At 41.2% G+C, this 19,100-nt stretch overlaps 1 protein-coding gene across 1 annotated transcript; it reads right to left on the bottom strand.

Annotated features, from left to right (window-relative positions):
- Positions 1-258: 258 nt before the first annotated feature.
- On the bottom strand, positions 259-5,175 carry LOC121987577 (beta-galactosidase 7-like). The gene is made up of 18 exons (XM_042541322.1): positions 4,993-5,175; positions 3,800-3,895; positions 3,607-3,719; positions 3,428-3,494; positions 3,242-3,334; positions 3,025-3,168; positions 2,860-2,954; positions 2,679-2,787; positions 2,522-2,606; positions 2,342-2,460; positions 2,101-2,265; positions 1,851-2,032; positions 1,679-1,770; positions 1,488-1,597; positions 1,180-1,395; positions 916-1,061; positions 529-844; positions 259-450 (listed from the first exon to the last, which is right to left on the bottom strand). The coding sequence occupies exons 1-18, from the start codon at positions 5,173-5,175 to the stop codon at positions 340-342; spliced, it is 2,442 nt and encodes an 813-aa protein (XP_042397256.1). The 3' UTR covers positions 259-339.
- Between the last annotated feature and the right edge of the window lie 13,925 nt (positions 5,176-19,100).

Genomic DNA, 19,100 nt, shown 5'->3' on the forward strand with positions numbered 1-19,100 from the left:
AGTAGGGGTGATCGGATCGGGTTGGTTCGGTTATTGGGATAAGAAATTATCCGACCCTACTAGATCAGATAATGTAATATTAGGACCCTACATCCGGCCCTATATCCGGCGGATCATTTTTTTTCGATTCAATTCGGATCGGTATAAGCGGGTTGGTCGGTTTGACGAATTGACTGCTCACCCTTAGTTCAAGGTGACTAATGCTAAAAACATTGAACATAGCAATTCATTGTAAAAACATCTTATTTCCCTCTCTAATGTAACCACCATAGATCGCCACATTCATTAACTTTGATCGATTCAATCAATACTTTGTTTCGACAATAAGCTGCCTTTAGATCAAGTGCACTTTGCAACAACAAGGAGAGATTTCGAATGCCCAACACAAGGATCACCTCCAAACATGCTATTAGTTACGAAAATTGCACATTCTTCTCTACCGAGACAAGCCTGTTAAAACAATAGAGTATCGTTGAAAAAACATCGATAAGATACAAGAATAATGTAACACGGTTGCGAGTAGCCTACCTTTTTGACGATAGCTTTTGATTCCGGAGAATGGCAAGTACCTATGGCATAATTTCTTCTTACACAATCTCCAAAGGGAGTCCCATAACTCGCAAAATCTATCGATGAAATTCGTCTCCCTTGTTGACATTGAAGTTGAACATATGGGTCCTTGCTCTTCGAAAGCACTGATGGATAATAGGATTCCGATACTCGGCCACAAACACTAGAAATGGAGATGGTTTCGACTGTAATTGTTCTAGGATCACCACCGAGTTCCTCGAAGAAGACAAGGAGGTTGTTTGATGATTTTAGAAACGATCGAGGAATATGATACCTGAAAAAGTTTAGACGATTCAAAATTAGGAATGTGATAGAAATTTAAATAGTAAGTGTTGTTGTTCTTACAAAGATTGTGTCGGTCTTCCACTTGGAGCTTTGAAAGACACCCAATATCTTCCAATGCTTTCTCCATTGATCCAAACCTCTCCCTTACCCATATTACCGAGATTGAGCACCACCGGATCATTGCCTTTCGGAGCATCAAACATCGTCTGCGAAGCGTAAGGTGAGTTAACATTGATCGGTAAACCATTTATCGAGCAACCCGACCCAAACCAAACCAAACATGAGTTGAACTCATAAGTTCATATACTAAGAACATATTGTTACCTTGTACCATATCAAAGGTCTATTTGTATAGCCTGATAAAGAATTCCATCTTGCTGTTTTGGAACCTTGTTCAGAGAAGATGAGCATATCCTCTCCCCGTAAACCGACCTTATAGTGCCAAAGCCAATTTGTTAAATCTATCAAAGAACCTTGTGATCCTCGAATTCTCACGCGTCGAAGTCCCACCACCCTCTTCTCAAGATATGCTCCTGAGTCCTTCAAACCGATCGATATTTCAAAGCACAGATCATATCAGTTCACAGCATCATGGACATTCGGCTAACTAGTAGCAAGTGTATTGTTCTTACAGGAAGTCCAACCATAACACTAAGCAAAGCGATATCGTTCTGCCCTTCCTTAAATTCGATGTGTTTATCGAAAACCGGTAGTGCTCCATCAGGATTCCCATGAACTGTGCCTGTTCATATGTAAAGGCATAGTTCTATGTTCATAGCAAAAAAAAAAAGAAGATAAATGATGAACAAGTAACAAAAATTACCTACTAATTTGCCATTTACAAAGACATGTAAGACATGTGCCCGAGAATCCACATGGAGTGTTTGCTGATCATCGAAGTTCGAGTGGTTATAGCTGCAATTCAGATAAAGATTGAACTCATTCAGAAGAAGAAGAAAAAAGGTTACAGAAATGATCAAGTATCAGAGACTTACCTTATGGTGTACCAAAGGTAATCGGTCACATCTTTCGTGGTTGCCATTTGTTCTAGGAGACCTTTTGCGGCAAATGAAGCCTTGTTTTGGTCACACACTTGGTCTGCAAATGCTTGCCATTGCTGATCTTGGTTGAGATACTGAACAGGTGTCGCAGACCGGTCACCGAATTGGGCACTCACCTAGCAAGAAAACCATCTTTAGTATAACTGAGTTCATAATAAACATTAGTGTATGAGACATGGATCACCTGTCCAGTACTAAAGGCAACATCCTTGCAGTTTGGTAACACACTGATTGATCGGGCCGGTATGCGATAAATAGTCTTGCGGAAATGCAAAGCAGCAGCATTGCGTTTATCAGAATTTACAAGGAAGGCAACACACTGTCCTGAATCGGTTTCGAACACATGTGCCTGTGAAAAAGTTTTAGGCATTTTACTCAATCGAAGAAACAAAATTTTGGTTGTGTTGTTCTTGTAGAAGTCTCACCTCTTGTTGCTGGCCAAGCGAAGAATTCGTATACATTCCCCAAAGTAATGCCTCTTGAGACTGCTTGATCACAGCATGAAGTTCCCTAAGGTGCCCCCAAGTGGGCATCCATATTAAGCCTAGATGCAATGCATGAGCATGGATGATCATGTTTCATTTTGAAGAAAATTGAAGTAGTACCGTATTCATCGAGAGGAGCTTGATCGTAATAGTTCGTTGTAACGAACGATGAGGCAGATTTCCCAAAGTTTGTTCCTCCGTGATACTGAATTCAAATTTAGGAGGCATGTAACTGATAGCACTTACCATGTAACTTAGAGAATAAGAAGAAAGTTACCATGTAGTAGTTCACAAAGCTTCCATTCTTTTTCGCGATAAAGAGTGCAACCGAAAAGGCAATATCTTCAGCAGATCTTGGCCTTGGATCCTTTCCATAAACTTGATACCTATGCATCGTATGACACATATATAGAAATGATTCTGAATAGGATGTATGAATTAAGAACTAGTGCACTTACAAGAAGGTCCAGTTTTCAGTCCATAGTGCTGGTTTTCGAGGGGAATTAGGCCCCATAAAAGTCGATCCACAATTCAATCCATTGCAAGCATTGATCTATCGAAACAAGATGTAAAACCATACCGAAAACAGATTCATCTTGCTTTACAGTGACAAGAGGACTGACCACTGGATCAGGAGCATCATCTTGCTTGCACATCATCCAGGGAACACCGGTATTGAGGCCGACCGCCATTGATGCGGCCCAAGTGACATACGAAGGTCCCTTCTCATGGAATGCAGCCTCAACAGTCTTGTATTCATTTTCAATCTGCAACACCACCAAAAAATACAACAGAGTATCATAGAAAGTGTGCTCATGATTCATTGAGTGAGCACATTACCTGAGAAATTATAATAGGGCCACCTTGAGAGGCAAACAACCTCTCAGATTTTAGAAGATTCACAATCTTTGTCACAAATTTTTGCATGTAGAACTGCATTTGCAGAAACAAACTTAGAAAGATTTTCACATTGTGTAAAATTCTTATGGAAGAAAAAGGTGCATTTAATTTGCCTTGAGCACCTACCTTGAAAGGATCATTGTTGCACCTATATACAATGTCAGGAACATCATGCAGCCAAAATGGCAATCCTCTGCACAGTTACAATCAAAAGAAATTCAGCATTCAACTCAAATATTGAAGAAATGAGATTACTAGATGAAAAAAAAAAGAGACAGAGAGAGAGAGAATAAAGCATTTCATACCCATATTTCCATTCAGCTTGTATAAAAGGTCCAAATCGAAGGCTCACATAGAGACCTTGAGAATGAACTTCTTTGATGAATCTTACAAGGTCAAATCGCCCACTAAAATTATACTAAAAAATGCATAAATAAATTGAATTTAGTTAATATTCCTACTTAGTACAATAAATTCAATGGATAAAATAAGACTTGCTTGTCCTTGTATAGGTTCATGGACGTTCCAAAATACATAAGTTTGTATCACATCGAGCCCTCCTTGCTTGGCTTTCGCAATTAGGGATGGCCACATCTACGAAGAATTTACTCATACTTAAGAATATTTTTGAAAACTTAAACCAAAACATAAAGACATGAACTATATTAAGCTCCTATATTAAGAAAAATGAAGGGGAATTAACAATGCCATAAAGGTTAAGTGCTTAAAAAAATAGAGCATCTACAAATACTAGTCTATGACAATTTGAAGCTTTATGTGCCTCTACTCCTCTCCTTTTCTCTCCATCTCTTCTCCTCTTGAGTGAACTAATCGACAATTTTATCCATAATTGGTGTTCTTGTTCTTTTGGCATATGAATGCAAATTATATGCTCACTTTATTCATTTCAAAAAGAGAAAGAAACCCATATATTGATGCAATAATTTAGAAAGAGAAGTGTACAAGCAAAAATTAAAGAACAGTTTTTAAATTAAAAATAAGGAATAAGAAATTTGGATCACTCATGTAATTAGAATTGCATTTATTCATCTGTTTCGACTGATTTAGTCTGTGTTAGGTGATAACCCCGTTTATGTTTAATTATGTTTCAGTAAAATATTAAATTCTAACAGTGAATTTTCCCTTAATAGTAGTAATATGCAGAAAACAATTTCGACTTTTCACTAATAATTTGGTTTTAATATTTTCTATTTTCTTAGTTTGATCACTTCATCTTGAAAATTCATAATATAAAAAAATAGAAATTTTCAGAAATTTTTTATTAGGAAGCTTCAATTAAGATATATCAATGGACTATTCAAAGTTTTACTTATCAAATAAAAAAGAACTTAAAAAAAAAAATCATTTTTAACGTATAATTATCCATTTAGTTTATTTGATTAAACGTGTAAACCACTCATCTGATCATTAAGTTGAATTATTCCAATCATTGAAAGAGAGACAACGATCGAATCAACTAATTAAAAACACAAACAAAATATACAATTCATATATCTCTCTTTCATATACAACGAAGCATGCACGCTAACTTAATCTAATATCTCTCAATAAACAATTACATTAATCTTCAATTAACAATTAAACAGCCTTTTTAAGACAAATTCAAAAACTAATTACTATTCAGGAAGTCTTCGAGGGAAATGGATGGAGGCTTTAATTTAGTCATTCACCTGAGGAGTGCTTCGTGGGTAATGGATGGAACCAGAGAAGAGCAACCTACGAGTTCCATTGATGATCAAAGCCCTTCCATCGTAGCTTACACCATCATTTCCTCCGCCTGCAGAAGCTATAGCCCAAGTCGACGCCAGGAAGAAGAACACCACCTTCTTCCTCAGATCGGCCTTCGTCTCCATTTCTGATCAATCTGCAAAATTATGTTTTTATTTGAACAGAAAGTAAGCAAAGATGGTGTGAGTGCATATATATATTATATATATATATGGAAGGACTTGGACTGTATATATATAATATATTAATTCCCAAATAATATGAAGGATATATATGGACATTAAATATGTGGGAATATTACTTGCCTTAAGTTTATGGAGAGGGGAAAAGAGTGATATTTTGATGACGTCTGATGAGTTGGTTGTTATATTGTTATATATGGAAGAGACGAGTTAGCTGAGAAGAAGAAGAGGAAGAAGACGACTATAGCAATATGGAAAAACTAGAGCGAAGAGAAGCCCCCTTTGTACAGCCGTCCAATGGGGAACTGATCTAATCCTGACCGTTAAACAGAAGGGAGAGAAGAAAAGTAGGTCTCGATTTTATTTGATGATGCCTTTATTTAGACCTATAGAATTTTATCCGAGTTAAAGAAGATTAATTATTTAACTAAAGAATAATTCTTAATTAAGTAATTTACATTTTAATTAAAAATTCTATGTAATTATTTTAATTTTAAAATATTGAATTTTGTAATAATTCCCAATAATTAATTCAGATAGACTATCAATTAATTATCGCTTAATTTCACTTTAAAATATGATTAAAAGCATTCTAAAGGTTTAGAAACTTTTCAATCCTCATAAAATTATTTTAAAATTATATTTATTTATAAAATTAACTTACATCCATTTATATAAAATCTACATTTAGGCGTGTTTGGTGAGAGCAAGTCAGCCTTGTAATCTAATTCTAACAAGATTGATTAATTTATTTGGTATCATTTTAAATCAGTAAAGATTACAAAAGACAATAAAATTTTACATTCTGTATTATAAAGCTAATAGTATGTAATCCGGATTACATTCAAACTCTAAGATTTAATATATCAAATATATCCTTAGCCAATTTCTTGCACCAACTAATTGTTGTTGCCGCCATTGGTCACCGACGCCGCCGTCGGTCGTCACCGCCGTCGTCGTCGACCACCGCTAGTCGCCGCCACCACCATCGGTCACTGTCCGTCACCGTCGTTGGTCGTCGTCACCGCCACCACCATCGGTCGCTATCCGTCACCGTCGTTGGTCGTCGCCGCCATTGATCGTCGTTGCAGTCAGCCGCCTCCGGTGCTACTATCGCCAATCATCATCATCGCCGTCGATCACCATCGACCGGCCACCCACCGTCACCACCAATCGCCTACCGGTCACCACCATCATCGCCGTCGTCGGTCGACCGCCGTCGATTGGTAGCCTCCAGCAGTACCACTGCTCGTCGTGAGCAAAGGTCATAAGATATTTTTGTCATTTTATAATAATATGAATTACATTCTGTTGGTGCAATTGACCTTTAGGGGTTCGATGTTTGACAGTGCACCCAAATCTGGTCAGTTTGACCAAGGGTTAATCCAAACAGAACTTGATGTTTGGAAGAGAGTGGTCTAGTTAGACTAAATGACTAGCAAGGAGAAGTAAGTCCTAACCGGAGGTTAGGAAAAGTGGAAGTCCTGGTGAGTGAAATCAGACCCTAATAAGTAAAGCTAGGTGGTGGAAGTCCTGGTGAGTGAAGTCGGACCCTAGTGAGTGAAGCTAGGTAGTAGAAGTCCTAGGTGGTGGAAGTCCTGGTGAGTGAAGTCGGGCCCTAGTGAGTGAAGCTAGGTGGTGGAAGTCCTGGTGAGTGAAGCCGGGCCCTAGCGAGTGAAGCTAGGTGGAGGAAGTCCTAGTGAGTAAAGTCGAGCCCTAGCAAGTGAAGCTAGGTGGAGAAAGTCTTGGTGAGTGAAGTTAGGCAATGGAAGTTCTAGTGAGTGAAACTAGGCAACCCTAGGGGGAGATAACCCTAAGTTATATGTGACCGACTGATTTCCGGTCGACCGGACCAGCGAATCTTGAATTCTGTTAACACTATTTTACTATACTATTTTATCTATTGTGCTAACTCAATGTTGTAGGGAAGTCCAGCTAGATCAACGGGTTGACTGGATGTCTGAAAAAAGGTAAGTAAAGGTAAGTTACTGGAGGAGAGTGACTGTGAGAATGCGTCCCAGTTGAGGGACAATAGGCGCCGATTCAGTTTAGGTCCATTTGGGATCCCTAAACTGAGACCTTGACTAGTTCCTAGTCCTGGGAGGACATGAACAAATTACTTTATTTATTATATTTGTGCTAACACTTGTCTTGCAGGGTATTTGGACTAACACATTTGTTGTAGGGCAAAAAAACAAGTAAATAAGCAAGCTGTCTTCGGGTGAACAGTACCAGAGGGCGCCCTCTATGGCTATGGAAGGCGCCTCGGTACTGTCCATGGAAGGCGCCCTTCGCGGAAAAAATTTGACTGGTTCACAGATAAGGCGTAGCGAAGTCGAGATAAATTTTATCCCATTAGAGGCACCTTCCATGCTTATAGGAGGCGCTCTCCAAGCCTTTTATAAGGTAGTCTCGAGGAGGCATTGGAGAACAACGATATACAAGCTACTGCGCATCCATTTGAGCTTCTGACTGCTCCAGGCTTTTGCTACGACTACTGCAAAGCTACGGGGTCTGAGGACTATTCCGAGAACTTCCGATCACGACCGATAGATTGACACCGACACACGAACACTTCCACTTAGATCCTTAAGTGTCAATAACCTTTTTCTTGTAATTAATTACTACAAAAGAACAAGTACAGTGTGTTGCACTTGTTCAATTTTCTTGAACTCGACTCTTTCTTTCGGGAGTACCGGAAGAAGTTTTTAGTAGATTGTCCATCGATAGGTCCTCGGGACCTAGGCCTTGGAGTAAGAGTCGCTGAAGGTTCCGAACTAAGTAAAAACCGCCTGTATTTTCTTGTATCTTAGTTCTTGCTTTCTTACTACGTACTCGAGTTTTTAAAAAACGAAAAAGAAGAGTTTTTAAAAACCACATTATTCATCCCTTTTCCCATGCATCATGATTCAACACATTTCTTATAAAAAATAATAGACACTGAATAAAAGAATATACTCATCCTTGAAAAAAAATTAAACGCATAGTTTGACTCTTTCATCAAATATAATAATGTAATATTAATTATATTATAAATTTAATTACATTACCAACTTAGATTATATAATGCCTGACTAATAAATTGCTAACTAAAAAGGTGGATAAATTACATTACAAATTTAATTACCTTACTAACTTGATTATATTAGGCCTGAGTAATAAATTGCTAACTAAAAAGGTGGATAAATTGTAGGGTGTATTTACTCATCCAAAATATATATATTATAAGTACTATTAAATTATTATATATATTATTAAAGTTTATTATAGAATGCTACTAAAGTATATACTAGATGGTATTAAATTAACAAAAATAATAATTTGATATTTATTTATGTAGAGATTCATTTTAAAATTGTGAATAAGGGTTTAGTGTGAGTTCTATTTTAAAAACTGGGAGGTCAAAGAATGAAGGTCGCTTACATATGGTTCTGGAGCAGTCACATTCAGTATAGCTTAAGAAAATTATTGAAGCTTTCGTGCATTTAATTGTGGATAAAAACAAAAACAAAAATAAAAAATAATAAAATTGATCTTGTCTAAAAGTTGATGTGATAAAAAAATTAGAAATGCATAGAGCCGGCTCAAGACATAGGCCTTAAAAGCTGATCAAGATATAGGTCATTAAGGTCTATGCCTAGGGCCCTTATTATATTGAGGCCCACAATAAATATATATATATATATATATATATATATATATATATATATATATATATTAATTTAAAAACATATAAATTTAGATATTAAATATTTAAAATTATGACTAAAATTAGTCGAGATTTATTTTCATCAGTAATTTTAATTTTTTACTAGTTAAATTATATTTGATCAAAAATTTTAAATTTTTTATAGATTAAATTTGGATTTTTTTTTTATTTTTTTACTCGTGTTAGATAATTGATAATTACTATTAAAATATTTGTTTGGTAAATTTTTTTATTTTTTATTAAAATTTAATTAATAATTTTAAATTTTTTACTTATAAAACTTTAATTTATTAATCAAAATAAATTTTATTAATAAATTAAAAATATTTATTGGTTATACTTAATTAATATTTTTTATAAAAATACTTATAAAAGTCAAAAGCATATTTAATATTGTAGTATTATTTCTTTCTTAAATTTTATTTTTCTTTCATTATTTTTTTAATAATTCATCATCTATATTTTCTAACTAAATATTTTTGGCTAAATAAATTTTATTAATAATTTATCAAAGTTAAAATTGATAAAAAGACAGTTTAATTCACGAAACTCCCGTCAATACGAGTGATCCTGTCCAAGAGTCGAGGTGATGGATGCTGGGAATGTGGTGCTCTTGTTGACCGTGCGTGGACCTCCGATGAGACTAGCCTACAAGTACAAAAGCGTCAGTGCCGAGCCAGGGAGTAGTTCTCCGACGAGGACCCTCCGACGCTCAAGTTATATCTCCGGCGACAGCAGCAAGCAAGCAAAGAAACGAAAGTGGCAGCGTAACTATAGCTACAATAGAATAAGCATACCTTTGTCGAATCTTGGTGTCCTTTATAATAGGGCTCCCAGGGGTGTGTGTGCACGCTCCTCGAGGCGTGCATGCATCTTAAAGCTTTCCCTGACAGGATGTGTCAGAAAAATGTACCTGACACCATATCTCAACAGCCTGAGCATATCTTGACAAGACAATGGAAGCTTCCGTCGTACGCTTCTCTGCCTGATCATACCGCCAACCATGCTGTCTGTCTGCGGCATGGGTCTCGAGAAGGATATCAGTCGATCCTGCTTTTGTTTGCTAAGGGGTCGAGCGGGTGGGCCGCTCGGCTACTTCCGCTGTCTGGGCCCTACTTCCGCTGTCTGGGTCGAGTGGGGAGGCCGCTCGGCTACTTCCGCTGTCTGGGCCGAGCGGGTCGGCCGCTTGGCTACTTCCACTGTCTAGGCTTGCTAGGTTGTGTTTCCGTTTCGTTGGCTGTGATATGATCTTTGGCGGATCGGGATGTCCGCCTGGCACATGTCCCGTCGGTCGACACCTACCTTAGTGATACTGGGCCTTTGAGCGTCAGAAGTTTGGTGCGAGACCGAGCTATAGTAACACCAGTCCAGCCATTCCTTAGTCCGATCGACTGATAGGGTGTCACGCCCCAGAGGAGTCCCTGTCCGAGAAAATTTCGGTAGCATCTCCCCTGTACGGTGGACAATCTGAAACTTTTCTACATCACAAATACCTCAGCCACAGGCGGCTGGAATAATAACAGAAAATAAAATCAATCACCACGTAGTTTATATATATATTCAGCCTCTGGCTGTCACAACCACGCAGTTAATAAAATAAACAGCTTAGTAATACTCTGACTCGAAATCAACCCTACTCAACTACACTCGTAAAGCCCAAATCCGATTTTTCTTACCTCTTCTGCCGTCCAGGCAGGCATGTAGTAGAGTAAATCCAAATCATACTAAAAGTTCATCCAACGGAAAGATTCCATACAATATCCATATGTAAGTCCAAAACAAAACTAACACAAAGTCTGATAGCGAAAAGCTAGAATGAAACTACAACTCAAAAACCAGCAGAGGAGTAGCACTACGTGCAGTGGGGACTAGCGACTGGAACTCCCTCCTGACAGCATCAACCTGAAAATAACAACAATGGAGGCAGGGTGAGTCCAACACTCAGCAGGTACAATTGATATGCAAAGTAAAGAAACAACACCTAGCACTAATCATGCGTACAGTCTCCTGATAAGAAAGATAAAAATGCATCTGAAGTAAACAGGAGAATGTTGTACTAACCAGGTCCTGAGTATAAGGTCAAACAGTCCGAGGGATAAGGAAATCCTGTATTCATGTCAAACATAGGTATCCAAACAATATGCAACATATAAATGCAGCAACCACAAACACAAGCAATAAATGCATCATGCATATGATGCCAATGATGCGTCCTGGTCACCCCTGACGCCAGTCGATCATCTCATACAAAAGTGAGGCCGAGTGGGTAGGGCTGTGACAACCGTGCACTCTGTCGTCACTACTCCTGATGAGTGACCGAGTGGACGGGATGCTGTCAGAGTACACCTATCCTCCTACCCCAAATCATAGATGGGGGAGCGCAATGCTCTCAACTCCCGGTACACGATGACGGGGAGGAATCCCTGCCGGATAACACGTTGTGTCACACTACCCATGAGCGGACCAACGGTGCCTAACAGAGTCCCTGCTGCAACACACTCTGCCTGAATCGACCACTAACCCATGAGTGGTGGTGTGTGCAGATCCATGTAACTGGCGATGTGCTCAGCAATAATGGAGCGGACTATCGCACAGCATGCAATCATGCAAATGATACATGGCAATAACCATATAAACATCCTGACCTAATCCATATATATAGAAAAGTGCACCCTAGGTCAACGAATCATATTGAATCAAAGGTACACAGAAGGTATAAAAACCTAGGTCCTGAACATGGTGAAGCATGGTATATCACTACCCCCTATAAGCATGTATAAGCAAATAAAGTATACATGGGATGCAAATCAAGCAATCAATCAATCATGTATCAGATATTGGGTAGTGACTAACCGAAACAAACAAAGGACATAATTAATGCAATATGTTAATTTCATTACTAAGCATATCAAAGACAAAAAAAGTCAAAAGTACCCGCCTCCGATAAAATGGTCCAGTCCGACAAATCGAGATACTCGTCTCGCGTCAAAGTCCTGAAATTGCAATAAGTATATTTTTATTTAGCTAAAATTCAATTGAATTGCTAAATAAAACCCTTGAAACTATTTAGGGCAAAACCCTAAATCATAATCAACCTAACCTCATCAATTAAACTAAAACCTAAATCAACCGAATTTAACCTCTTACCTCAAACGCACAACCTTAATTGTACTGCCTGAAGGAGGTCCTGTCGGGATCCAAGGTGCTGCTGAATCAAAGAGCAACCCACAGCACACTATACCTCTACCTCACATCCCTCCACAACCAATGATCGTTGTTGCTGGAACAAGAACCGAGCCGCTGCTGGAAATCAAAGAGTTGCCAAAACCAAACTTCTGTTGACGCTTAAACTGATCAGAAAACCCAAAAGTAGTCGGCTGTGGAACAGCACCCCGAGTATGTGGCTGAGGCTTCGTCGCCGATGGCAGCAGGCTTCCTGATGGCAGGGCTAGGTCAAGCATCGGCGGCACTTCGAGGGCTCTCGGTGGCTGGCGGCTAGGGCACAGGGAGTTAGCTGGCGATGAGAGCTCGGGTGGCTAGCGACCTGCCGAAACGCTGTGGCGTCGAAAATGGGATGTCGACGCTAGGGCAAAGGGGAGTCGACGGCCAGAAATTGGATGGTGTTGGGCGGTCTAGTCGGCGTCGCTGGAGGGGAAAGGAAGACAGCGGCGCGATAAAGATCACGGTGTGAGCGGGAGGCACCGACGCTCAGATCAGAAGAGGGGGAAGAAGAAGGAACCGCCGGCCGGCGGTTAGGCCACGCCGGCGGTTAGGGCAAGGTGGATCGGCAGAGGAGTGTCGGGGAAGAGAGGAGATCACGTGAGGGCTCCGGGGGAAAAAGGGCTCGGGGGAAAAAGAAAAAGAAAACAAATAAAGGAAATAAAAGGAAAAAGGAAATGTAATTATAAACATTTCCTCGCTTAAACGGGGTAACCTAAACAGGCTTTTCCGGACCCCATCTTTATCCCCGTTAACTCGTTCGTACGAGCTCCGAAAAATTCCCGAAAAATATCCAAAAATTCCGGAAAATTTCCTTATTAATATTTCCTATTTTTCAGTATTTTACATTCTCCTCCACTAATAAAAATTTGGTCCCCAAATTTCAGTATCTACCATCAGCAAGTACTAATAACCGGTAACGATTATAAATGCTGAACGGTGAATTAAATCACACACCTCAAGTGAAAAGATGGGGACATCGAGCTCGGATCGTATCCTCGAGCTCCCAAGTAGCCTCCTCGTCCGAATGATGCTGTCATCCGACTTTAACCAGCCGAATAGTCTTGTTCCGCAACTGACGTTCTTTCCGGTCTAGAATCCATACCGGAACCTCCTCATAGGTGACGTCAGGCTGAAAGGAGAACTGAGATTATCTATCAACACATGTATCAGATCGGGTACGTATCTCCTCAGCGTAGATACGTGGAATACGGCGTGAACGCCTGCCAAGGACCACAATAGTGCCAACCGATAAGCTACTGCTCCAATCCTTTCCGAGATCAGGAAAGGTCCAATTTATCGCGGAGCTAGCTTACCTCTGAGGCCAATCTCTTCACCCCTTTCGTGGGTGAAACTCGTAGAAATACCTGGTCACAAATGGAGAACTCTAAGGGTCTCCGACTCCGGTCAGCATAACACTTCTGGCAGTCTTATGCCTCTGACATCCTCTGTCTGATAATATGGGCCACTTTGCCTCATGTTGAGCTCTATGAGGTCTCAACAACTGGGTCTCTCGGATTCTCGTCCTGTACGACGACTGAGCAACTATGGTAACAAGAATACCCTGCTCTGTCTGTCCCTGTTCCTCAATGTCTAACTCAGAGAAATCCTGAATCAAATCTGTGACCACAACTCGGTGGCAAGCTAAAGTCCCTCTGGACCTCTAGCTAAGTGCATTGGTAATCACATTAGCTTTTCCCAGATGATAGCTAATGGTACAATCATAATACTTCAGGAACTCCATCTATCTCCTCGGTCGAAGATTAAGTTCCTTCTGAGTGAACAGATATTTGAGACTCCGATGGTCAGTGAGAATCTCAATGTAATATCATACAGGTACTGCCGCCAAATCTTCAGGGCAAAAAAAAAAATAACAGCGGCCAACTCCAGATCATGAACTGAGTATTTTCTTCTCAGGCTCCCTCAACTATCGAGAAGCATATAAGAATACTCTACCGTGCTGCACCAGAACAGCACTCATACCCTGTAGAGACGCGTCGGTGTAGAGGACAAATTCGTCCTCTTCCGAAGGTAAAAACCAAAAATCAAAGTCGACACTTGTCTCCGCTTCAGCTCCTAGAAGCTGGTCTTGCAATCCTCAGTCCAAGTAAACTTCACGCCTTTCATGGTCACGCGTGAAAGTAGCATAGCTATGCGGAAGAAACCCTCGACGAAAGGTCTGTAATATCCTGCGAGTCACAAAAGACTGCGGATCTCCTACACTGATTTCGGCTGCTCCCAATGGTAACAACCTCTATCTCCTGTGGAACCACGGTACACTCCTACTGGTGACCGTGTGTCCCAAACATCATAACAAAAGACAATCCAAACCAGCACTACTGATAATCACATATAGATGTTCTCGTCGAATGATCTCTAGATCTATGCAAAGGTAGTGTACGTGACTCACCTCGGATCCGTAATAGATCACAACATCGTCCACAAAGATAATGGACACCTATCCAAACATCCTCGACATACCAGGATCATCGAGTCCCTGAAAACATCTAAGGCACTGTAAGCCTATATGGCAAAAACCAATACACATAATGTCCGTATCACAGACATTCCTATCCATAAGATCTTCAATAATAAATCAAAAAAATCTGATCATCAATAACATAAATCACCAAAGAATAAATCCTCCAGGGTGAGAGCAACGCTCCATCACAGAGAAACACCACATATGTGGGAGCAACGCTCTACCACAAGAAATCCTCAATATGTGGGAGCAACACTCCACCACAAATAATCTGAAATATGTATCTGCATAAATATATGAGCAATGCTCCGCTACCAGTAATCCGTAATATGTGGGAGCAATGCTTCACCACAAAATAATACATAAGTACCCCAAGGCACCAAACTATCCAGCTAGAGATTGTACAAGATCTCTCTACCACAAATCACTGTGGTTAGCCTAGGCTATAACTACCTAGTAACTAATCAAATCCATCATCAACTCTATCAGCATCCTAGTGGGTCATCCACTGATAGGAAAATTAGTTGATGGGTTAATCCAACAAACGACATAATGCAGTCACTCCACATTCTGCATTCAGTATAAGTAAAATCATCATACTGCTACCAATGTATACACCTAGCACACATGCTCACACAACATATGTATGATCAACAAAATCCTCCAATTATTATACACCAAACATACTCACAACTCAGGTATATTCAGTATGATACATCCAACAATACATACCGAACATGTGTGCAAAAATCAACATAGGTAAAATCAACAATACACCTCAAACAGCACTCACATAACATATCGTATAACCGACATATGCTTCCAATAAAACATACTAAACCCAGGTGCACTCACAAATCAAACCTAATCAAAAAGATACCTCAGATACCACACCAAACACATATGTACATATCACAACTCAGATTAAATCGACAAAATGCCTCCATCAAAACACCACCGATGTACTTATACTACATCTCGGATTTAATCAACAAAATATCTTCAATAATACATCCAGATACATACACCGAACTACATAGCTATGATCCACAAGGAAACTTCAAACCATATCAGAACATGGATACATATACTACTTGCAAATGGGCAGTCTACCACATGACTCCTACAACACATAACAATCATAATATACATGTAACATAGGCATGCAAAATCAGCACACCAGCTCAATCAAAGAGACCAACCTTATGCTACCAACACTCATGGGTTACCGGTATATCTAAACAAAATTCATGCATATGTATCAAGCATGAATACATCAATCAAATGCAACCCAAAATAAAGCAGTATAATCATCCAGTAACAACCCTGCTCTAGGTTCAAAGGAACTGGTATCGGACAAGAAAAATATACACACCGTGGTATAACATTGCCAGTCAATGTCATACACTACCAAGACTATATCTAATGGGGAAAATTTTATCATCATAAATCCAAATGTACTCTCCCAGTATACACTAGTAACTATTGTATCTCATAAGTGTTAAGCAATTAGCTCTACACTTCCTTACATCAGCGGGGTCACATATCCCAAAGCACCCTCTAAGTTATCCCACCAGGTATATACAATCCACGGTCAAAATCTTCATGGAATAGGATACATCGATTCTTTATAACCTATCCAAGCCGATAATGATATATGGCTAAATCAGTCATTTTCACGTCAGTACAAAACATGTACTCAAATGTGCTCTAGATACATAACTAAGCACAAATAACCTAAAGGTTCGAACCTCTAAAAATAGAGTAGGGCAATCCTTTACTGATCAACCAACAAAACTAAATTATTCATCTACTAACTAATCAATAATACCTTAATCCTCCACAAGCAACTAAGGTATATCCAAATGTGCGACGAGAGCTCGGGTGGCTAGCGACCTGCCGAAACGCTGTGGCGTCGAAAATGGGATGTCGACGCTAGGGCAAAGGGGAGTCGACGGCCAGAAATTGGATGGTGTCGGGCGGTCTAGTCGGCGTCGCTGGAGGGGAAAGGAAGACAGCGGCGCGATAAAGATCACGGTGTGAGCGGGAGGCACCGACGCTCAGATCAGAAGAGGGGGAAGAAGAAGGAACCGCCGGCCGGCGGTTAGGGCAAGGTGGATCGGCAGAGGAGTGTCGGGGAAGAGAGGAGATCGCGTGAGGGCTCCGGGGGAAAAAGGGCTCGGGGGAAAAAGAAAAAGAAAACAAATAAAGGAAATAAAAGGAAAAAGGAAATGTAATTATAAACATTTCCTCGCTTAAACGGGGTAACCTAAACAGGCTTTTCCGGACCCCATCTTTATCCCCGTTAACTCGTTCGTACGAGCTCCAAAAAATTCCCGAAAAATATCCAAAAATTCCGGAAAATTTCCTTATTAATATTTCCTATTTTTCGGTATTTTACATAGGGTCGCCCGATTAGATGCTAGCCTCGGGGCATTGACCGTCTTGACTTTGACCCTTCACATGGCGCTGACCCCCTGCAGGGCGAGGCCCCACCTTACCACTGGATCACTTGTCTACCCCTTAAGTCTAGTCGAAAGAGGCTGCAAGTCCGACTGACTGGACAAGGTAGTCTGGTGATTGGTTGGTCGATCGGCCAGTATGCTGGTTGGATCCCGATCGATCTATGTAGGACCGATATTTAAGGTCGCTCGGCGTTCTGAGGGTTTGCACTTGCAAGATTCTTCCTTCTGCGTCTTTGGATGAGTGCGAACTGCACGGTCAATGCTGACGTAATCTAAATCTCTTCGGGGTTCATGCAAATCACCCCCAGTAAGGCCGAGCGCGCACCCACGTCTAATAATGGCACCCATTAAATGCCGCCCTGTGAGAGCGCGCCACGTGTCGTCGTCGCAGTCGTCGTACGTCTGAGGCGACAGACGTCGATGTGATGTTTGGCGGTTTGAATTCAACGGCTGGATCTACGCTCCGATTACCGTGACCTAGATCGGACGACTCCAATCGACCGAGCCTAACCTTTATAAGGCCACTGCATCCTCCTCCTTCACTTTGCATCTTCTTCTCCGATAGCTGTCGACAATTTTGTACATGCAACCAGTGCTCCGACGTCTTTGTGCTCCTCTCCCGCGACGACTTTTCCTTTTCGTAAGCTCTTTCAAACCTTCTTGTCGTTAACTTCTCGCCGTCCTTTTCTCCGCGCACCACTGTTCAGGCGCGTGTTTTGCGTTTTTCCTTTTCGTCCCTTGAGCTTTCTGCTTTTCCCGCTTCCAGCCATGGCCAGTTCTTCTCAGCCGTTGGACATTGCGCCCGGACTCTAGTACACTAATATGGAGACCAGGTTCAACGCAGGCGACACTGCGAGCCTCGTAAATGCCTTTGACCTTCCATCTGACCACGAAATATTCTCGCCTCCCCGTTCGATTGGCCCAATGACCCGCCGACCGACACAATATGTTTTTTCCGAGACCAATTCATGGTCGGTCTTCGATTCCCCATCCATCCTTTTAAAACTGAGATTTGTAATTACTTCTATGTCCCTCTTGCACAGCTCGTCCCCAATTCCTTTCGCCTCCTGTGCGGTGTGGTCGTACTATTCAAAGTGCACAGTATTCCCCTAACCCCTCGAGTATTCCATTACTTCTATTATCCCAAGCAATCCGAGCTGAGCACCTACCTCTTCCAGTTTCGGGTCGGTTTGGTCTTTTTCGACAAAATGTTATCTTCCAATAAACATTGGAAAGATTACTTTTTCTACATGCGACTCCCCGAGCGATCGAGCTTCCGCACCAAGTGGCAGGTCGGACTTCTGCCTCAACCAAACCTGAAAAAGTATTGGGGCCGGCCGGACTACCTTCACGCGACTAACCTGTTGGCCGGCCAAAAGTTCGACATTCACAAACTACTGTCAGAGGGTGTGATGTACATGTTTTGACTGAGTACGACTCGAACGAGAATCTCGAGCAGCCTAGGTATGGAATTTCCCGACCCTCATATCTTGAGTCTAACTTAATCTTTTCTTCTTTTGTAGCCGACATCATGTTGCGCGCCCGGGCAACCGATATAATGAAGCTTAAGGATGCGGAGATCGAGACAGCCGCAACTAAGGAAATGGAGAGCCTCGGCTTGACTCCTATCCGCTCTCACGAAGGCATTATCGGGGAGAGTGGGGGAACACCGACCGTGGGCGAAGGCGCCACCAAACGAACGTCCAGCGTAGACGTGGCAACCGACCCCCTCCCGACCTCCGAAGCGCAACATGCCGCCCGAACCGAAGGCTCGGGGTCTTCAGGTGATGGGGTTCCCCTTTTCTGGCACAAGAGGCATCAAACGGCCATCCCCTCCCGCTCTACCTCTTCGGTAGTGCGCGTCTTCGAGCAGGGGGCCACTGTGTCTCCCGTGGTCGTCGCTGAGACAGTGGAGGCTGCTTCCTCCGACCGAACGCCCTCCCTGTCTGCTCTGCCACTTAAGCCCATCGCAGCCCCGCCGCTTGCCTCTCTT

The sequence above is a fragment of the Zingiber officinale genome, chromosome 5B, assembly GCF_018446385.1.
Source record: "Zingiber officinale cultivar Zhangliang chromosome 5B, Zo_v1.1, whole genome shotgun sequence".
Taxonomy (NCBI): Eukaryota; Viridiplantae; Streptophyta; class Magnoliopsida; order Zingiberales; family Zingiberaceae; genus Zingiber; species Zingiber officinale.